At 36.2% G+C, this 21,720-nt stretch overlaps 1 protein-coding gene across 4 annotated transcripts in view; it reads right to left on the bottom strand.

Moving 5' to 3' along the window:
• Positions 1-21,720, bottom strand: part of EPHA6 (EPH receptor A6) — a 509,782-nt gene that overhangs the window by 106,899 nt on the left and 381,163 nt on the right. For all 4 annotated transcript variants that reach the window (XM_085323057.1, XM_085323058.1, XM_085323055.1 and 1 more), the window contains 3 exons: positions 19,555-19,625; positions 15,406-15,531; positions 5,443-5,628 (listed from right to left, as the gene is read on the bottom strand). In XM_085323057.1, coding sequence (XP_085179183.1) covers positions 5,443-5,628; positions 15,406-15,531; positions 19,555-19,625 — 383 coding nt within the window. The remainder of the gene's footprint in view (positions 1-5,442; positions 5,629-15,405; positions 15,532-19,554; positions 19,626-21,720) is intronic.

Below are 21,720 nucleotides of genomic sequence, written 5' to 3' on the forward strand. Positions count from 1 at the left end.
GCTGATTTTAACTGCAGGATATCATAATGGCCTCTTGATTCTTGCTCAGACGTTCTCACACAGTAATGAGTGAAGAAAAAACTATAATTTCACAAAGGTTTAAAAGCTAACTTCTTTTACGTATGTGTCATTTAGGAGAATCAATTATTGTAATTCCTGTTAGCAATCTCCAATAGATTGAAAGCAGGGGAGTTTGTATGTATTATTTGAAATAGAATGGATGCATGTACCTAAATGCATGTGTGCATATATAAAAATAAATCAGTACTATCAATATTAATTAGGTAATTTTAATACAAGCTCATTAAAAATAACCTATTTTGCAAGTGGCTATGGATACTTCATTTTGCCTGTTTTACAGCAGTCATGTCACAACTTTAACGTTCAACTCTTTCAACTCTTTATTTATAAGTTAATAAATGGGTCCAGTAAATTTGGTGAAGAGAAGTATGGTGGTGGTGGTTGTTTTTTCTGTGTTAATTTGTTGGCTACGGAAACACTGAGCTCAGTAATGTATTGTGACCTATGTGATCTATGAAACAGGACACACGAAAATACAGACACAGAGCCAGATTTAACTTTGCAGTTCCCTTACTGAACAATTTATAGCACAACTCTATTTCTGCTGTTTYGTGTATCATTACATGCACAGCTACAGCATGCTTCATGAGACAAATTCAATACTACATCTAATGCCATTAAAAGAAATTCTCCGGTTATTACACCTCACGTTTATTCTCATGGCCACTCTCTGATATAATGTATTGTCAATATGCAAAATGGAAGATTCTCGGGGTGAATGATGCCTTGATGCYCTACTGTGCCACCTAAGGCTGGTGCAAATGTCTGCCAGTGCAAAAGGCAGGTTCAGGGCAGGAGTCTGAAGGTATTTTAGCCTCCAACAAGTAAATCTGTGCCTAGAGATGCCAGTGATATTTCAGTGATGCACTAACATCACTGAGAGAAGTAAATGTCAAGATGCAAAACTGGTTATGTAGTAGGTAATAATCAATACTATAATGCTAGCATGGGATTTGTTAACATCATATGGTTTCTGTTGTCTCTATAGTTTTTACTTTTCAGAAGTCACCAATAAATAGGCCACATTTTTTCRTATACAATCCTAACAATATTTGTAAGCTAACATGGTGTAGCGAAATTCAGAGTCACAGTTTAACTCTTAAATTTTCAGCATTTTGACTTTGCACAGGTCATATACAATAATTTGAAAAGAAGCTCTGTAGTTAAAACTTAGAATTTCATCTGCCAAATGACTGACTAAAGATTTCAGAGCTGCAATAGCCATYACATTTTGAAAGTTGCTAAAGCAAAACAGTCAGGAGATAATAAAGTAGTTGAAGATGTCATTCCAAATCCCAGCTCAATGTTACGGGCATGTGGACTGACACAGAACTGGAAATCTAGCTGTTGTCTTCCTTTATCCTCTTTCTGTGGATGTATAGTTYTGTAAAATCTTCTGGAGACTAATGATATACACAAAGTTATTAAAGAAAATTAATGCTCCCAAAAGATTCCATTTGTCAGACAAGTTTGAATCCTCCAATATTCAAAGTTTTGCAATGGAAGCAATTCCTTAGAAATTAATTTACTGATTTTTTTTGCTTTGTCAAATTGCTTAATTTTAGCAAGCGAAAGTCATTTTGGGAAAAGTCTGAGGAGGAGGGGAATAAATTAAGATGGTGGTTACAGTAAAGGTCTTACATGCCTTTATATTTTATACTGATACAGCAGTAGATGATACTGACAAGGCTGTGCTTTAAACCTTTGAAAAATATGTCATCAAACTAAACTTACTATAGATTCCAGTTTGGCTAGTGTAATTGTATCCACACCAATGGATACAATACAGTATAGTACAGTTTCAGTACAGTTATGTTAGTCAGAGATCACATTTTTTCCTATCTCTTTTTGACTTCGATATGTTCTTAGAAGCATGCTGTAAGCATAGCTTTAATTTATTTTATAGACTTTTCCTGGAAGGTCTGCAACACAGATAGATGACACAGAAGTAAAAGACATGTCTTATGCTTACATAGCTCAGATCTCAGCGTTGGTTACATTTGTTTATGCTGGAAGAAAAAGTTTTATTTTTCTTAAGCCTATTTATGAAATAGTAGCAGTTTGGATAACCTACACAACTCAGCTGAGCATGCCCTGAGACACCCAAGAAGAGCTCCCAAAATTATCACTGTGCTTGAAAGGGAGACATGATTTTATATATATATATATATATATATATATATATATATATTTTTGTATGGTGCATAAGCATATCTCATCAATTACTTTGCGAGGCACTAAGCAGCTTTTTATGGCAAACCACGTAAGGAATAGTGATGCTAAAACAAAACAAGCCAGAATAAAGTTTCCTTTGTGACTTCTGACGAGCAATATAAGTGAACTATTTGATCCAGATTCTGTGCTATGGTGTGTTTGTCTGAGTCTGGCAAATTGCCCTTGAAATGAGCTCTCTGGTAACAGAAAGCTTATGCTCCTGCAACTGTTCTGCCTAATGCTCTCTGTGATTAGTGGTTGCAGTTAGGACACACAAGAAATGAAGCAATCAGAAAAGAGAATCAAAATTCTGTTGAAGACCTACTTTTGAGCAGTTTTAGTCCAGCATTTTTCACCCTGTACAGTACATATTCCACAACAATTTTGGAAACATTATCACATAAACGTTAACATCTGCTTATCTGGAAGCACCAGATAAAAGCTCTCATTTCTAATGTACAGTGGAATTTGTTATTGCCCCAGTCGATAGCTATTGACTTGGTAGAGCTCTTCTGCTTATTACAGTCAAATCCTTTTTCTTTTTTGTTCAATAGTCAATGACATTATAATGGAATACTGCTCACAAACTGCAATATATATTAACAGCTGCTAGAACTTCATGACTAATGGTTATAAATAGGAAAGCATGTGCTAAAAACAGCATTACACTTCTATTAATCAAACTTACTGCATCAGATGTGCCTTTATAAGTTAGCGGAACTGTAATGCACAGCAGATAAATAGTTTCTGCTATTATTAATCTTTTAACACGAAACACCTCTTAATCATGCTATCATTACATAAATAAGTTGGCTAGGACAAGGTTCTGTCTGACTTCTAGAGAGCACCTTTTATTCACAGGAAATTTCTGTCCCTGGTTGGCCTGTGCATTTAGGAAAAATGCAAGGTAACTATTCTGCTCCCAGCCAAAGCCATGAATAGTCTAGGAAACCATGGTGGGGGCAATACAGAGGTAAAGCAGCATCCTAAAGATAAAGTGGTAAAAGACAAGCGCATAGCAGAGCGTGTGCGCCACATGCTCAGCCTGCCTCCTAGCATTTTCTCTGTTGTATAGCAGTACTGTACAACTTCGTATTTTATACTTCATCCAGGCCTCAGGGTGAAATTTGTTGCTAATCCATGCACCCTTTTCATTCTATATAATCATAACTACTGCTATGCAACTAAGTATTTTTWAATTTTACCTCTCTGCCCCAAACAATATTGCTGTAGAACTTTTTCTACTTATATCTGACAGTGATACATATTTTTATAGGACTGTGTAAGTATAACAGTAACATCTGCCATTCTTTTATATTACCTCTGCGCAAACATTCCAAAAACAATAATAAAGTGTGTTGACTCCTTAGAGAAAGGCACAACTGTTAATGATGACTTCTTGACTTAAGGTTGTCTATAACCACTTCCCTGTAGAACAGGAACAAACACTCTTATGTTGGAGCACTGATTTATCTGTTTGTTTCTGTTTTCTTAATGCATACTTCATTTTTCTCTAGACTGATGATGAGATGTTACAGAAAGAAAATTTATAAATGTGGCAAAGATTAAACAATCATGCCATTGCCAAGTACATTATACTGTATTCTGTGTGCAGCATCTAATTGGATTTAAACAATGTTCGTAAATCACAGCCTCTAGCCTTTTCCAGAAATGAGACACGCTACTAGATCAAGCAGCAAAACATGACATGGATTTTAGTTGTACCTGTGATAAGTTGTACCTGTGATACTGGTTCATAAACTGCCCAGACTGGTGAAGACTGGTGGAAGTTAATTGCTGCGATACTGCTCATTATGAAGCAAAGAGCTGATTTCAATTAAATTCCTACATATTTAGAACCCTAAGAAAGATACCAGTGCTGCTCAGCCAGTGTTAACTTGTGTTCTTGTTCATGGTCAGTAGACCAGCCACTGACTGGAGAGCAAAGGAGACTAAACTGTATCTTTCCAGAAGCCTGCAATGTAATGCATTTCTAATAATCGAACATTCCTAAATAGTAATGAATTTATCCTTGCAATACTATATGAAACAAAAGAAAATTTGATCTTTATCTTAATTTAGAACCATAGAGACACTGATTTGCGCAAGGCCATCCTGTATCTATTGAAATTCTGTTCCAAAGACATGAGTTCAGGAATTATAATTTCTTCTTTATTCTAGTAGGTCGTGGTTTCCAAACACAGCTCTGAACATTGTAACAAGGTGGAAACAGAAAATATTCAAAGCATATTTATTGTATCTTTTGTGAAGGTAAGAGGATGTCATTGTCCTCTACAAGCCACACAGTATCTTACCACAAGCCTAAATCCACTTTAAAAGAGAAACATAAAGCACTGCAAATTGGCAAACAACATGGCTTGGTTGAGGCAAGCATTAATTATGACAAGAATATGCCTTGTGAGTTTTGTGATTCAATACTGCAAAAAGTCAGCATTAAAGAAATTCCATGCATCTTAGTAAAATTTCTACCTAACACTTAAATGATCGCTACATATTTCAGCAGTTCAGCAAAGTTCATAACCCAGCTAAAAATACTAGACTTCAGACACAAGGGACTGTTAGCCTCTTGGCAACTAGAATAGGTATAAAGAGTAATATGGATTATTCTGGAATTTTAGTCAATCATTTGCAAGTGTACAAAAAAATTAAAAGAGTTAACATTTTTTTTCCTGTTAGATAGGAAAATAATCCCTTCTGGTACCAGTATTGGTGAAACACAACAGAATAAAAAGTGAGTCCTTGTTAAAAAAGAATAATACAACTGTTATCTTTCTACCTCTATAAGGTGATTTGACTTCATTGTCAAYTTAGCTACATTTATGGCTTTCTCTATTACATTCTATCAACTTATCAACAAATTCTGCAATGCCATTTTATAAGAACCTGTAAAGACCTTTTTGTTTTTGAATGTGGAGGAAGATTTTTCTCAAAAAAAACCCTAGCTCAAAACAGATAGGCTACACTTTTCGTAGTATGGTTCCAAACTCTAGTATCTGCTATCCCTTTATGATTTGGTTCATTTCTGAGCATTACTGTCGCTTCCTGAATATGGAGCTGAATCTTAATTTGGATACTAAATAACATGGAATGGGAAAAAACAATAAAAAGCTATAAATAGTAACTTACTTTTTGTAACTACTCCTTCAAGGCGGATTATATTTGGGTGATCGAATTGTCCCATGATACTAGCCTCTCTCAGGAAATCTCTTCTCTGCCTGTCCACATAGCCACCTTTCAGAGTTTTAATTGCAACTGGTATCTCTCTCTTTCCAGGTGTCTTCAGTCGTCCACTGCATACTTCTCCAAATTCACCTTTAATAGATAAAACATTTGTTAGATCATTCGCAGTGCCTGAAGAGCTACAGTAGTTTGGACTAATGAACTGAAATAACGCTGTCTTTTTTTAATAGTTCAGAGTTGTTTATATTGATCAGTGAAACAAGAACACAAAATATTCAAGAAACTCACACGTTCCATAGAGCTGAAAGGCATTCTTCCCAGTGAGAAATAAAGGATGGGATATACAGGTTCCTGAGTTCCCCCATAGCCCAGTAAGGCAAAACATTCAGCATTACTTCACAGAAAACAGTCATCTTTTATATATGTCATTATCACAGATCAAGGTGACTTGTACTTTCACTATTATAGCCAAACCATCTTTGCTTTACTGACACTTTGAAACTGAACTGATATCAATGTGCTTGCAGTATAACTGGGCATGCTAGGAGGAAGTAATGTAATGAAGCTTAGATTTTAATTATAATGATGACAGAATTTTTATCTATGGATATTTTTAAGAGATGCCATGCACAAAGATCTTTATTAAAAGAAATACTGTGAGATTATCAGAATATCTGACTTTTATCTAAATGTAGAAAGCATCTAAAAATGTACTTAATGCTATTATGCCCCAGAAAAGCACTTGCATGTGATTTATTAAAATAGAGCTTACGTGCCTACTTGAAATTAATGACATATTTCAGTGTTCTGACACCCAAAGGCCAACAGTTTCAGCAAATCAGGATTGAGCTACACAACAAGAGGCATCTCAAAGCTTGCTTCACCTGATATTTGCCTGTGTAAGTAAGGATCTTTGAAGAACTCATGTCTCCTCACATTCCCTTTGGACATTTACTAGTCAAACCTGTACGTAAATCACAACTTTTCTTTGATCTTGAATTCACTCAAAAGTTATTTAAAACCCATACCAAATATACTCTGGATGCCTGCAGGTCRGTTTTCAATGGGTCATAATTCAATAAATCAAAATCAATGTTCACAGAAATATTTCAAAGCACTTGTCAGTGAGGGGTACTTCCATACCAAAATTAAATTCTGCACCGCAGCCATTTTAGAATCAAAACTGCAGAAAAACAGCAAAAAAAGTCATAAACACAGTTACATATTTAGCTGGAAGAAATAATTTCTTTCCTCCTCCACTGAGTGCTATCTGAATTAGTCTGTCTTAATGTTTAAATACAGAACAAAGCAAAACAAAGCAAGAGAACTCTATTGTGTAAAAGTATTTTCAAATATAAACTGCATATAGAAAAGATAGGTGTGAGAGATGGAAGCTTCACTTCAGAAAATTATAACTCTCTGATATTATAGGATTAGAATGGGTATCATCATACAATCTTTACTTTATTAGTCTCTGTCACTTTCACTATAAAACAAAACAAGGTTTTATTAGCCAATAATATCCAGGAGGAGTGTAGGGATTAGAAAACCAATTTCATCACTTGTCTTCTGTTTCAACACAGAGATATCAACGGAGTACAGTTAATAGACACATTCTGGATAYATCAGCAGCTAACAAATGTCAAGTGTTAAGTTTGATAGGTCTTCTAGCTATCAAAAGGATCCTATTTTAGTTTTACCTAATTTTTGAAAGTAAAACAAAGTACATGCTTCTCTGAAGACATGTCTGTGTGTGTGGAAATACATGTCACCAGACTAATGCTCTGGGAATCTCAGGACAAAAGGGAAMGTTAGCCAGCAAGTTTCCTATACGATTGATCCTGTTTACCTTTTAGAAGGCTCTGCTTAAAAGTTTATTTGCCGAACTTTTGACACAGAAGAAGTAGTAGATGACTTAGACTTCCAAAATTACACCATAAAACAAAATCATGAAACCTGAATGTTTTCAAGGAGAGATCATATATCAATCTTCTGTTCTGTGATACATTCAGCAGTGTTTGAACTCATCTCGAGAGCAGTGACCTTACTGCATCTTAACGGCTCTTCAAGCTGAAATACCTAAAATTAGAAAGACTTCCAATTTCTTACTCTCAATGAAACAACCAATGTCAAGGAAAAATAACAGAACCTTAGTATCCAGGTTCTTAGGGTTTTTAATGACTGCAGAAAACTGTAGAATTGCAAAATCTCATTTTTGAGCAAAATTTGGACTGCACAGGTTATAGCATAAGATGTTTTGCTATTATAAGATTATACTGGACAGTACTGCAATTTCAGAATTTCAGAAATAATAACACTCATGCCTCAGAGACTGGGAAGGACTGTTCACCAACTGTTTTGAAGTGAATTAGATCCTTAGGGAAGGAGGCAAGTAAATGACTTACAATCCCAAGATTTATAATCTGTACAACATTCAAAGTCTTTTTCGGATGTACCATTTGTACAAGCAGAAAGAAATGTCACTACCCATGGATACTGGGATTGACAAGTTGGCAAACGTAAATATCCTAATTGCAATTTGGGGGAATGTAGAGCCTTTTCAGCCAGACAGTAAATCATCATCTTACAGAGCAGACAGTTACTATGCTCAGAAACTTCTGGAACATGTAATAACTTCTAGTCCTGGTTTAAACTAGATTGAGATCAATGATACAAACTAAAGCATTGAGATATTTATATTGAAAAACATTCTGATAAGATGCAATTCCAGAGTATTTTTGCTAGTCTTCYGTTAAAGAAAGAATTTTCAATGTTTTTTAAAACAAAGGAAAATATATTCTACAATAGGGACACATTTTTTTCTTGAACCTAAATCTGATTTCTCAAGTTTGAAGATAAACAAGACAAATGTCGACCCTGCAGCAGTAAAGGTTCATGACTGCATGTGTAATAAGTAGAAGCTAAGAGCCAGATGCCACTGAAGTCAGCGTCTTTCCTTGCTCCAGGAAAAAAGCTGGTGATAACTAGAGAAAACAACAGAGTTCATTGTCTGTTCAGTTTTAATAATGTGTAAATAATCCCTGTTTTAATGATATAAAACTGACATGCCTTATTGTATCTTACRCAAAAAGAAGATAATTGAGCAGTCTAGAAACTTGCCCTGTGCAAGCCATGCATACTTTTTCTCTACCTAATCATAAACTAGATGTTGTTTAAAATGAAACAGGAATAGTCATTTATGAGTCTGATATGCAGACTCATGTCTGTGTGTGGTATTTCTACATAGGATCAAAACAARTATTTTGCAACAAGTATCTTAAAACAAAGACAGTTGCTGCTGATGATTGAACTCAAAGATGGCAGCAAGTTAAGTTCAACTAATTTTGCCCAGTTTTAGACATAAGGCCTTGTAGTCATAAGACTTTAAATACCAGAGAGAGAGAACTGGCATATGATTTAGATTATAAAAATAATATAATCTGCTGTTTGTGAAAAATCAAAGACTTGGCCTCTTCCTGAAATTTCTACTTCTTAACAAAGAAAATAAAAGGACAAATACAAGCTTGAAGAGAGATGTGACAAAATATGTCCAGCAAGTCTTTGCATGAGAAGGTGGTTCAAGCCTTAAAATAAAGAGAAGTGATGGGGCTGCAAAAAGTGTCATGCGCAGGATGAAAAACAGGACTTTACAGTATGTTGGTAAGTGCAGCAAGTTTAATTTGAAAAGAGGCTGAAAGGGATCATCTGAAAAACATCTATAGCAATGAATAGATGGGCAAGTTCCGGGAACTGGCAAAGAGACATCCAGTGATCTTTGTGATATATGACTAGCTGAACCTGTGGGATGGCATGGAATATTTAATATTAATGATAACAAAACTCTACCAACAGTTTTGAAACCAAGACTATATAACATTAAATTAAGCAACAGAAAAACTTTGACATAATTAGTGGTTGTAAAAAAGGGAATGTAGCAATCAATTTCACCATTTAAACTGCAACTGTTGCTAGAATGTGAACTTCATTACAACCTATTTATTTGTTGATGCTATCATGAGAAACATAAGAAAAACACTTACAAATAAGTTGTGTTCTGCTTTTGTTATATGAATATGCTTGCTATTATGAATGCATACTTGATCAAACCACAAACTCCATTTAGGTAGTAAACCATTTCCCTTACTGCCTTTACTCTCCAGTACGAACTAAGGTATCAGCTAACAATAGAGAATATTAACAGGTATTAACTTGGATGATCTTTCATTCAAATGAAAGCTCCATACAGCAGTAATTTTTTTTCTCAGAGGAACTAGATTCAAGGTATGGGAATAGAGGATGGGAGATTTCAAGTTACTTTCAAGAGGAAGTAACCAGATTTTGGGTTTTTTAACTCACATATGTGTGTACAGTGGAGTATATCTAAGAGTAAAGTTTGAAAAGTTTGGAAAGTATGTATTTTACATGCTTTAATTGCAGCAAAGCACCAGAAGGAAGGACAGTAATTCAGAGAGTCTGCAGAAGTACTGGGACACTAAAAGCATTCCAGAGGAGAAGGGAGAGCTGAGATCAAAGGTTAAACTAACCCGCTCCATGTAATGTAATGTCTGTTTTTAAAAACATCAGCATATGAAAAGTCCAGTAAGAGAAGTTCAGAAAGGATTTTAACAAGACATTGTCCTAATCTATCTTTTCTCAAAGTAAAGAAAGCCCTTGAGCTCAGCATCCTTTCTTGACTAGTTGCTGTTTTGCATTTGTTTTTATAATCCTCCTAATAATATGAACTCACAATAGGAATGTTTATTATGACTAAATGTATAGATATAAGAAAATTTTTATTTTGGCTACGATGCCTTTCACTTTTGCAGGCCAAGTGTCATCTTCATCTTTATTGCTACTAATAAATGCTTATTTTCTAGTCTTTACTATTACTTGGCACCAAAGGATCATACCAAATGGTCTCTAAAAYATGGTTAATCAATGGTTCCAGAGAAATCTGTCTTTCTTGTGCAGCACTCATATATACCCCTACAACACAGGGTAAATAGGTAAATACAGTCAGGGGCTCTTAGATTTTGCAAATCTAAGCAGAGAGAGACTGTGATATAAGAGAAAAATATTGAAATATATATTAAAGTGTACATTTCCAAATTTCTTGACTAAAAATGCTAGAAAAAGTTCAAATATTTGAAGTATTTGGCTGACTTTTTCAAAATGAAAACTTTTAGTTCTTAAATGGAATCAATTTTTGCTGTAAAAACTTATGTTAGTTACAGAAAGTCAGAAAGAAAATCAATAAAAAGAAAAATTTCAAACAAAAACCTATTAATACACTTCAAAAATGTTTTAATGTGTCATTTTGTAAAAGATCTTAATCTTTTGTTTCACTTAGGTGAAAATTGTAAACATCTTTTAAAAGCAATTTTCCTGTGAYGAGAAATCTATTTTACACCCAGATGCAATATTTAGTACAGAATCAGAGAAAAGGCATAAAGGAAGCTTCAGGACTGCTGTAAATTATAATGATATATGTCCCCTAGCAGCTATCCAATAACTGAGAACTTGCACTTTCCTGCCTCAGGCGCAGTACTTAACCTGTATATTGCTGGGATAGAACTGGGTATAATTTTTCTGCAAGTAGTTTCTAAGTTCTACTAGGCAAATATCTTAGAAGATGATAGATTACCCAAGCAATTTCACAAGATTAAAATTATAAAAATAAGATGCATCAGAGCAAGCAAAAATTCACTCCCATACATACAGGAAAAGGGATAGTGAAGCTGAGTAAGGAATTTTTGTAATGAAGTAAGTTGAGAATAAGGACACAATTTCCATTTGAACAAAAATCAGTAAGCTTAATCCTACTGTGTTGTATTTARCTTTTTTAAAATCAGCAGTCATACCAATGCTGAATCTAGTTCAATATATTTTATAATCTAAGACATCAATATCTAAAGTATATCTGAACAAAGGAAGAAATAAAAGAAATCAAATAGCATGTTTTCTGCAGAAGTCAGCCCTCTAAGGGCTCCTTCAGACTAGTAACTCCAGTGGTGCACAGTGGCAACTACATACTGCTTAGCTTAAGCAATCAGACAAACTCTATAATACTCTAGGTATACAGACTGCAGAGTGAAATGCAATTTTCTTACTTTCAGTTCAGTATTTCCTCCTCTCTGTTTGTTAACAGATCAGATTTTGTTACATTATTTGCATGGCATTTTCTAGTGCACTAGAAACAGTTCTGAGCAACACTGGAGATGTTTTCACTGCTATGAACCTAGTAATATATCATTAAATAAGAGCTGTCARCTGAAAAATACCTGACTTCTCTCAAGTGATTAAGATATATTAGAAAAAGGTAAAAAGAAGGACTACAGGGCATTATGCCTTCTGATAGTAATTCTCCCMAAAATACTTGCTAGCATGAGTTCTGTGATGGGTTCACGATGAACAAATTAGACTCATTCTTTTTTCCCACCAAACCCCTTCTACAAGAAATAATTACATGATTTTTGTCTGTTGTAGTGTGACTTATTTTTCCTTTTTTCTTGATGGTGTAACATTAGAGAAGGTAAAAAAGGTGTAAATTTAGCTTTTGTATGTTGGTACTAACTTAGTAAGTAAYAAAACATGGCATAAAGAATGCCAGGAATGGACAGATCAAGGATAGCCAGTGATATGAGGAAAATAATAATTATGGCAACTGGAAAAAAGTTACAGTCAGGTGAAGCGAAAACATCTTACCAGCTGGTGTTTGCCTTGCAGTAAGTATTATAAGCACCTYCAAGACATTTACAAAACTAAGTCATTTTTAAAAACATCTTCTTGATAYAGAGAAATATAATTATCTGTATTGTGTAACTGAAGATAGGTRGAGTATGAGTGTCCTTCTCAATGACAAAAGAAACTTCAGAGATGGAATTAGAGCTCAGGATTTTCTTGCTGTATTCATCAAAATTACTGACACTGACACTTAGTTTTCTGATTTTCCCTTTCTCTTGGGGCTAAGAAAAGATCAGTGTTCCCCAACCATTGACAGTGTGTGGAAAACAACACAGAGGATATAATGCTTCATAGGGAACTTCAGACTGTATTCTCTCTGTCAGCCTATTTTTTTTGTTTTAATTTGGTATAGCTGTGAGAAATGCTGATGAGTCTTCTGAACGACATGTTGGTTACAAGTCATGGATTGAGATCCACTGGATTAGTTAAGGGMCTGAGGCCCTTTCTGCCTCATCTTTCTCTTAACTTCTCAGCAAACTAGATCTGGGCAAAACATACAGCAAACAATCTCAGTACTTCGTAAATAATGAATTGCCATCTGTCCCAGATGTGTCAGAACACAAATTAAAAGAAATGGTTTTACAAAACTCTGATCTTTACAGGTATTTCACTTTTGTTGCATTAGCCTCAGAACTGGTTCTTCTGTTGCCATTGAGCTGCCCACCATTAAGAGCTCTAGTGAACTCTGGCAGCGGTCATGAGCATGTCGCGAGAACATCATCCCTACGAGAGCCTTCCAAAAGTGTATGCATGGGAATACTTGCCAGCACTTCCATGACTAGCAAAATTTAACACTTACCCAAAAGCTAAGACAAGGGGTTAACACTGAAAATGCACAAAATAAGTATGCCTACATTGGACATTAGCAAAGGGTAAGATCCCTGAAAATACAAGGAGTATGTTACCTTCCCTGAAAAGAAAGGTTAATATACACACATGAGCCTCTGAAACCTATTTTTGAAGAGCCGTGAAATGACCTATCCACCAATGGCTTGTTCTCAACAAAAGGTAAACATCCCTTATAAGTCAATATGGCCTAAACCAGTTGTTCAGACAGAACTCCTCTCTGACTCCACCATACACTGGAAAATGAGAAACAGGGATGTAAGGGGTGATCCTGCAACAAATATTCCCATTCCTCCTGCTCCTCAACTCCACGCCATCTTTCTCCTTGTTGTAGATGCACACCTTCTCCTGACTGTAGCATTCTGGTCCCCTTTCCCCTCACTGTCAGTGATCCTTCACCTCACAGCTCTCTGCTTCCTTTCTATAGGAAAACCTGTCCAAGTCAGCCTCTCCTTTTGACTCAGTCCTCCATATTCTGACTTCATCTCCCCCAAGAAATTAATCCACACTTTGACAGATTTGTAGTGAAATTTCGTCGTGTTCTCCTACACCATCCCAATACTATGAAAGTTGGATTTGAACTGACTATGGCTATGGCTATGTTGAAATATGAGTCAACAGCTCCTGCATTTCCTTAAAAAAGTTCTCAGTTCACATGTAAGTAAGCAAGCCAGAATATTTTTCAACTATTTAATAGATGTTCAGTGCAAGCTAGACGGATTACCTTTTCTTTTAAAACAGTTGCAAAGGTTGCTTTGCCCTCAGTGACAGATAATATGTGATGCTAACTACGACAAACACTGAATGACACAGTGTTTTGAGTACATTTGGGACACACCAAAACAGTTCATAAAGCCTTAAAAAAGGTTTGACACAAAGAACTTCAGAGGATCTGCATCTCAAGAACTCATTTATWGATATCCACACTGGGAACACTAGCCTAATACAGTACCTCTTGCACAACACAAAATTCCATGGCAAGTCAAATATGCATAAGGATTCTAATACACTTAGAAGAGACAGACTGTAAATAAAATCTAAAACATAGCATGGCTCCTGTTCTCTTATGACAGAGAAAAATATAAACCCAGTTTTTCAATATTTGTTTTTCTTTTCCTTTTGCTTGTCAGTCATACTATTTACTTGGCTATAACTATTTGTTCTCCAGTGTACCTTTTAATTGGACCAAGTTATCTTCCTTGTTTTCTTTGGGGTTTTTTTTTGGAATGTCTTGAATGAGAAAGACAAACTGATATCAATATTTTTCTGTCAATCTTTTCAACAAGCCAGCAGAACTTCCCCTTCCTCTTTTTTGTCCTGCAATTAAAGCTCAGAATTCAGAAGTTTTGTAGAAGCTATAAACCTTTTATAATTCTCTTTCATGAGTACTCTTTATTCCCAGAATTAGTGTCATTTTCTTTCCAGTGGTATGAATAGTCAGACACAAATCTTTCAAGGGCAGGAGGAGTGAAGTTCCACCTACAGTAATTTCTGGCTTCCCTCCACTGGAGACAAAAGTGGAAACATAGCACTGGCCTCTCCTAACTACCTATTAACCCATGACTCATCGTTATGTAGTAAAGTTTTATTACTGTGACTCGCCTAGACTTCTCTGTGAGAAAATCCAGTGGCTTTATCAAACAAATCTTTACTGAAAAGGGATCAGCCACTGAACTTTCCAAACAGTAAATTCAAATCAAATAAAAATTACTATGTTTTCACATAGTGCATACTCATGATCTAAAACTCATGATCACATGACACTCTGAAGGGCAGAACTACTGGCAGGTTCAAGAAAATGATTAGAAGAATTATTGGAGGATAGTTCCATTATGTACTTTCAGGAAGCCCCAAAACATTGACTACTAAACTTCAAGAGGATATATGAATAAGGTTAGATTACATATGCCTACTTTCTTATTTTTTTTTTCTAAGTACCAGGTATAGGTACCTGTCAGAGACTGAGTTAGAAAAGCCCAGTATGCTAGTTGGACCATAATAACATGTAAATCTGGTCATGAGTTTCTCATTTCTTTAGGAATTCTGTTTGTACCAAACCTTACTGAAATAACTAAGAGGTATGGAAGAGTGAGCATCTAGCGATCTTTCGGTAGCAGAAGGACATGGAAATTGGCTACTGTTGTATCTTTAGATCAGAAGCTGAAAGACACTTCAAAGTGAACTGGTCTATCAGAAAATGTGCCCGCATTTTGTACCACACCTGACCACTTGCAGTTTGCCAGTGACTTGAGAAAAGCAGTCCCATCATGCCTATACACTTATGACACAATTATATATTTTAAGAGAGTGTGCTTTTACCTGCCCCAATTACTCTCTCAATACGAATTCTTGAAGGATCTATCTCCTTTGCAAATTCATGGACAGCAAGGGATGGATCTTCATACGTGTCTGGATCAATATATGTTTTGATTCCTGGGAAACGTACTGAAAAAAAGGGAGAATACTAGGAATCAACCATTCTTTGCCATTAGATGCTATAACAACATKGTTTTTTTGTTGTTGTTTGGCTAGACAATTAAGAGGATTGATAATAATGTATTAAATCTTTCATTTTTAAAGTGCCAGAACCCAAGAAAAAAATGATAATTACTAATATTACTAATTTCAAAGAAACCAGCTGTAGAAGCCACATATGTTGGCTCCCTTTGCTAGTAGCATCAGTGCCTTGAAGGATTGACCAAGCCAGACTTAAATATTTTATCTTAATGTTCACCTGGCTTTTTTAGGAGAGGTTTGTGAGACATTAGAGAGCTAGGTATTACATTTGCACAAATAGAGGGTAAACCTCTGCCAGTCTCACACAGTTTACCAACATCAAGCTATTGAGCCACTAATTAGTTCAAAATTAAAGATGCTTTTCAGACTTCCTTTTAATTTTCACTGCCATTTTCGTAAATCAAGGTCTCATTATGTCAACCTTGCTTTGTCAAACAAGTATGAAAGTAACAATCAGTGAGATTTATAAAAACTTGGTGGATAAGGGTTCTACTCAGTATGTGAAAGTGTGAAAGAACTGAACTCTATTGTGAATGAGATGATCAAGACCAGTATTATCATTTCTGATTGACATGCAGACAAATATTGAATCCTTTAACATGTCATAGTTCTGTCAAAACACTTAAGATCTCTGAGTGCATTGCTATTAAGGAAACAATGAAAGTGACAAWTAAGCCAGTTTATTTATTCATGGTTATTTTTGCAAATCCAATCTATTTTATTCCTCTGAAGTAAGAAATTGCTACAAAATTAATGACCTACAGTAATATTTTTTTCTCAAACTTTGGCTCCTTTCTTGATATCCACATGCCATGTCTATAAGGTCAAAAGCATTCAAAAGTACTGCTTGAAACTCTGAGAAATGTCCTGTTGGATCCTGCTCTGGGTGAATGAAAGCATGGATATTTCTTCAGGGCTGGGGGAATAGCTACTGCACACAATTTCACATCAAATATCCTTTTAGCTTGCAATGATAACTGATAACCAGCTTTAGTATAAAGAATGGAGAAAATAAGGGTACTAAAGTCTCTGAATGCTATGTATCCCTCTGTTTGGTAACTGTCATTTTTGCTGAATATACAGGTGCAAAGAGTTAATCCTGTCCTGCAGGATCAAAAATTCAAGGAGCTTCAGAAAGCAGTCTTTGGTATTAAAGTCTTTGTTATTCAAGTGATAAGACAGTGTCAAACTCTACTGCTGTTTTGTCTCCACCCCAGCTAGACACAAGCATCCCTGGAGGTACAGCATTTCAGGCAGGAAAATACAAAGTTCTTAGGAACTTCTCCTTGTAAAAGAGAACTAAAATAAYTGGCCTAACCTAAGTTTTGAGGAAGTGCTATTTTTAGGTAAGACAAAGTACATTTGAGTTTTTATTATTGTAAGCCTTCCCTTCACAATTACTATTTAGTATTTTACTCTGAAAAGGCTGGTTGGTGTCTCTATGCTTAGCACAGGTCCTGAAGGTCCTGAAGGACCTGTGCCTCAAATACAGCTGGTAAATAGGAAGACTGGAAAGTGCAAAGGTAAAATAAGGTAAAATAAAAGTTCTGAGTTGTCCACTTGAAAAGATGCCCATAGAGACACTGAGTGAGGGCTCAGAGATACAGGCAAAGCAGGTCATAAACAGGTACAGCGGTAACTGCCAAAGCAGTTTATGTTCCCTTTACTGCTCGTTGGACAACACAGACAATCTATCCTTTGCTTTGAAAACAGTGCTTGCTAATTTACTCCCTTCATTTACAGGCTGATGGCTGAATATTCCTTTTACCAAACAGGCAATTTTTGAGAGCCTTTTCCCTGAAGACAGGTCCTAGAGGACTGTGCTGCTTTGTTCTCTCCTGATCAGCTTGCACAATCAGACAGCCAGGTGCAAGACAAAAACAAAAATATCCAAATCCATTTACAAGGCTTCAATAACTTCTATTTGCTTCTTTGGAGATGGCTGCAGCAGTAGTGGCTTGGTGCCAGATTGCTTTGGCAGGCTCCAACAAGCCATCATTTCCTGGCATGGCTAATGTCCCTCATGGTCTTGAGTGCAGCATGTCCAAGAACTTACGTTGTTTCTCTTGGACTATCTGGATGGCAAATATAAAGGCTACTGCCATGCGGTAATTAAGTTCTGGAAAACTTTCAATTCATCAGCAGAGGTTGATATAGATAATGCGCTAACTTATCAGGATAAGAGAAGGGTATTGCAGCTGGGTACAGAAAAGCCCTTCTTAGAGAATTAGGTACCTCTCAACGTTCTTCCTCTTATCAGTTAGTAGTTGAGTCTAAAGCAACTCATTTGATGATAAGCCTAAATACACCTTTTAAGTGAAGAAGACCTAGTTCAGAACATATGAATGTGGTTTGGCTTCATCAGGTAGTGTGCAGTACCTCTTTAGACCAATGCTAATTGAGTACACATAACATACAGAAATGGAGAGCACACTAGAAGTTAGGGGGATGCCATATCATCATCAACGTCATCAACCCCTTTCTCACTCTATTCACAGTTATTTCTGAAAATCTGTCTCTGACTGTCACTGAGCTCTCGAGGAAGAAAGGGTGGATGAACAGGAGATGATTCTCCTCTGTGCACAGCACAATAGGAGAGAAAGYACCAACAGGACTGAGCTGAGGGGTAGTCAGAAGCGTTGCTAACCGGTGCAGGTTTTGCAGCAGAGCTTTTTTAAACAGCTTCAGTCTCTCTAGGAGATGTCACTGTTACACTGATCCCAGCAGGGACTGCATAGCCCAAAGTATTATTTCAGGCTGAGATGTGGGTACCAACTCTATGGGCTCACTAGCAGTAGTCAGTAAGCAGATAAAGACTGCTACTAGCATGGAAGAGGTACTGAGTGCTCAGAGTCAAGGAAGGAGTATCACTGGCAATACAGTCTTAGCTGTTAGGGTAAGTCGACCTCTTTATCCTTGGTTCTGTGGAACACTTGCATGTCAGTTGTGCCCCCTCGAGTCTCACGCTGAGATGATGCAAATGAATGAGAAGCCTCTGAGAAGAAGAATTGTGTCAGCATGATGTAGGGTCATCTTTTACCCTGGCCTGAACGAGACTGAGACTTTTCTCAAATTCAGTCATGGTCTCAGAGGCACACATCAAACTCATGAGCAGAAAGGGTTTTGTCTTCTTTCCTTTCTTACTGTGTTTGGAAACAAATGACTACTGTATCTTCCTAGAAGTATCCTTTCTGGGGAAATGTGCCCTTTCCCATGACAGAAACAGCTACTTAGCTGGATATGCTGTTGTCACATGAAACAAAGACTTTACTTCTGATGACTTAGCTTCTGTCTTGACCATAATATTTCCATATGGGAGAGGGAAGTTATCAAAATGGTCTAAAAATCAATAAAATACATTTTGGCCTTTGTACAAGCCCAGAGTAAACAAACACACATTAGCCACCCTAATATAAAGCTGTGATGCTCATAATTAAAATGAAGTAACTAAACTAAACTAAATACACTAATATACTGTACAAGAGAGATTGTCAGGGTTTTATCTCACACCACTCTCAGCAAGAAGGAACGTGAGGGAAGGCAGCCCCCTCTGCTTTTTAAATCTTGATTGACTAGAAGTGTAGATCCCAAAAGACTGATAGCCATTGAGAACTGGATACAAACAAGGCATGCGGTTACCAAGAGCGGAGTTTTGTGGCAAATTATTCAGCACTGTGCAGAGTAGTTGTGAATTCACAGAAATACACCTAAAAAACTGATGAATATTATGAATACCTAATATTACAGAAACTTATTCACTAGAATCAATCCAGTGAAATTGTTCAAGAGTATATACAAATAAAAATACATAGTCTTGATGATACAGACATTAAAGATCTATTTAAATGGCCACATTACAGAATCAGGGGCAAAAGAGGTTCAGAAAACAATTAATATCCTTCGTTTAAAATGTGATATAGATTTTATGTAATTGAGTTTTGAACTACTTACAGTGTCCATTTTGGAGATGAGCCCTTCTTTTCTCTTCAGACTTCATTTTGGCCTTTATGTACCACTGGCATCTTTTAAGAAAAGCAAGCGAAGCTTTAATTAAAATGATTGCAATTCATAAATTAAGTGTATATGAAAGCCAAAATCTGTGTATTATGAACCTAAAGAGAATTAGTTATGAAACTTCGAGGGAAACATGCACTACAAACAAAGACAAAAAGATTAGATACAAATAAAAATAAATCAGGTTGGACAATTGTTGGATTAGCAAAATTAACTACTATTACAGTTTAAGTTTGTAGTTAGCAGTAAAGACACTTCATTTCGAAGTCTGACTCCTCTAAAGAATTCTGATTTTAATAATAAACTAGTATTTCCCCTGTCTATGTGTTTGCACACATTGGTTTATGCCAATGAAATCTTATTCTATTACCTTATATATCCAGTGGGTCAAAAAAGCTCACATTTTCTTCATAAGACAGTAGTTTCTATGACTTCAGCAAGTTTCATAAATTTTTTTTTTTTTCACATCAGGACAATTATTTTTTTTGAATAGCTCTGTTCAGTCTATGCCTTCATTAACTTATTATTTCTTTTAAGATAGTAACTATCACAGAGAACAAACAATATGCAGCTGCTATATGAATATGGTGATTTAGCATATGCAGGTATGATTGCTATCAAACTGCAAATCTTTGCAAACTGCACAGATTTGATGTTCATTAATATTTAGTGACTTTCCCTGACAATGTGAAGGGTATGTTGGAGAAAACTGACATGTGACAAGATCTGAGACTCCCTGAGACTCATGAAACATCCCCTAACCAGAATGCTGCCTTTAATGTTGATCGAGAGAGTCACATAATAGAAATGAGTATTCAGTTCAAGAAAAAAGAAACTTTGCTGTTGGTCTTTAAGCTCCTCTTCACCCACAGAGAAACCTGAGAAGGAAGATTTACAGGGACTTGTTTTAGGAGCCTGAAGAGACTGAAACAAGGCTAAGAACTCTCACAGCAGTGACCCTAAAAGGAATTACAGGCGTCCTGGAGAGCCGGAGTGGGCATGGATATATGCTTTTGTGTGTAGATATTCAGTTTCAAGACCAGATACAAAAAGTGACCAGCCTTCATGTGTTCATTATCAGCCTTATAAAATGAAGAAATCTATAATTATGGATATTATATCCATTAAAATAATAATAGTGGAGATATGACAAACGTGAATATACCCACCTCATTTCAAAAGTTCATTTAAACTACCGAAACAGGCTAGGATCACTCAAAAATTCATTCATTGCTCTAGAGCAGATGATGAACACTTGTAAGGTGGTAACTTTGTAAACTATCATCATTACTTGTTATTTGCAGGGCACTTGTTTTTGTGGTTATGCACCCTTATGGAGGGAAACAGTAAACCCTGGATTCTCAGCCTCTCTGGTGAACTTGAGAGTGTACAACTGTTGCTGGGACTGCTAAGTGTGCCAGTGACACTCTCAGGACCTGGACAACTGGTCTGTAGGGTCTAACTACCATGAAAAATATTGAACAAAAGCTCTTCCACTTAAAGAGCTTTCCCAGAGGAACCCAGTCAAGGAAACAAGCTTTAATCATGTACAGTTCTCTCAAGCACGTATGTAGCCTGAAGTTTGAATACAGAAGCCCACTGAGTAATCAATAGTAACGGAGTCTTTCAGTTCCAGCTTCCTGTTTCACATTATTATTAGCTACTGAACAGTCAGACATGTATAATTTCTCTAATGATAAGAATAAATCATACTGAGCTTTAACACTGCTTTTCCTGAAATTTAGCCAAGACCCTCATCTCCCTGCACATTCTGTGCCTCAGAGTCGGTGTCGCTTTCATTTTTCTGTCTGCATTTGACAGCCGTGCTTCCTGCTTGCTCCTGGTGGATAATCACGCAGGGAAGTGCAGAAGCAGGTGCTCATTTCACCCAGCCTCTCCAATATGAATAGACTCATCAGCAGCCTTGTGACTCAACAGCTCATCAAATTGCTAATTCTAAACAGTGAAGCAGAGCACATCTGTAGGGTACCAATCCCACTTTCATGCCAAAATTTGCCTCCAATCCTACACTAAATTGAGTATTTATTCAAACTTTCTTGCTCTGTCTTCTGTTGAATGCATTCATCACTGCGTTTAAGCAAC

Source organism: Rhea americana, unplaced genomic scaffold, assembly GCF_003343005.1.
Source record: "Rhea americana isolate MKP2758 unplaced genomic scaffold, rheAme1 scaffold_81, whole genome shotgun sequence".
Lineage (NCBI taxonomy): Eukaryota > Metazoa > Chordata > Aves > Rheiformes > Rheidae > Rhea > Rhea americana.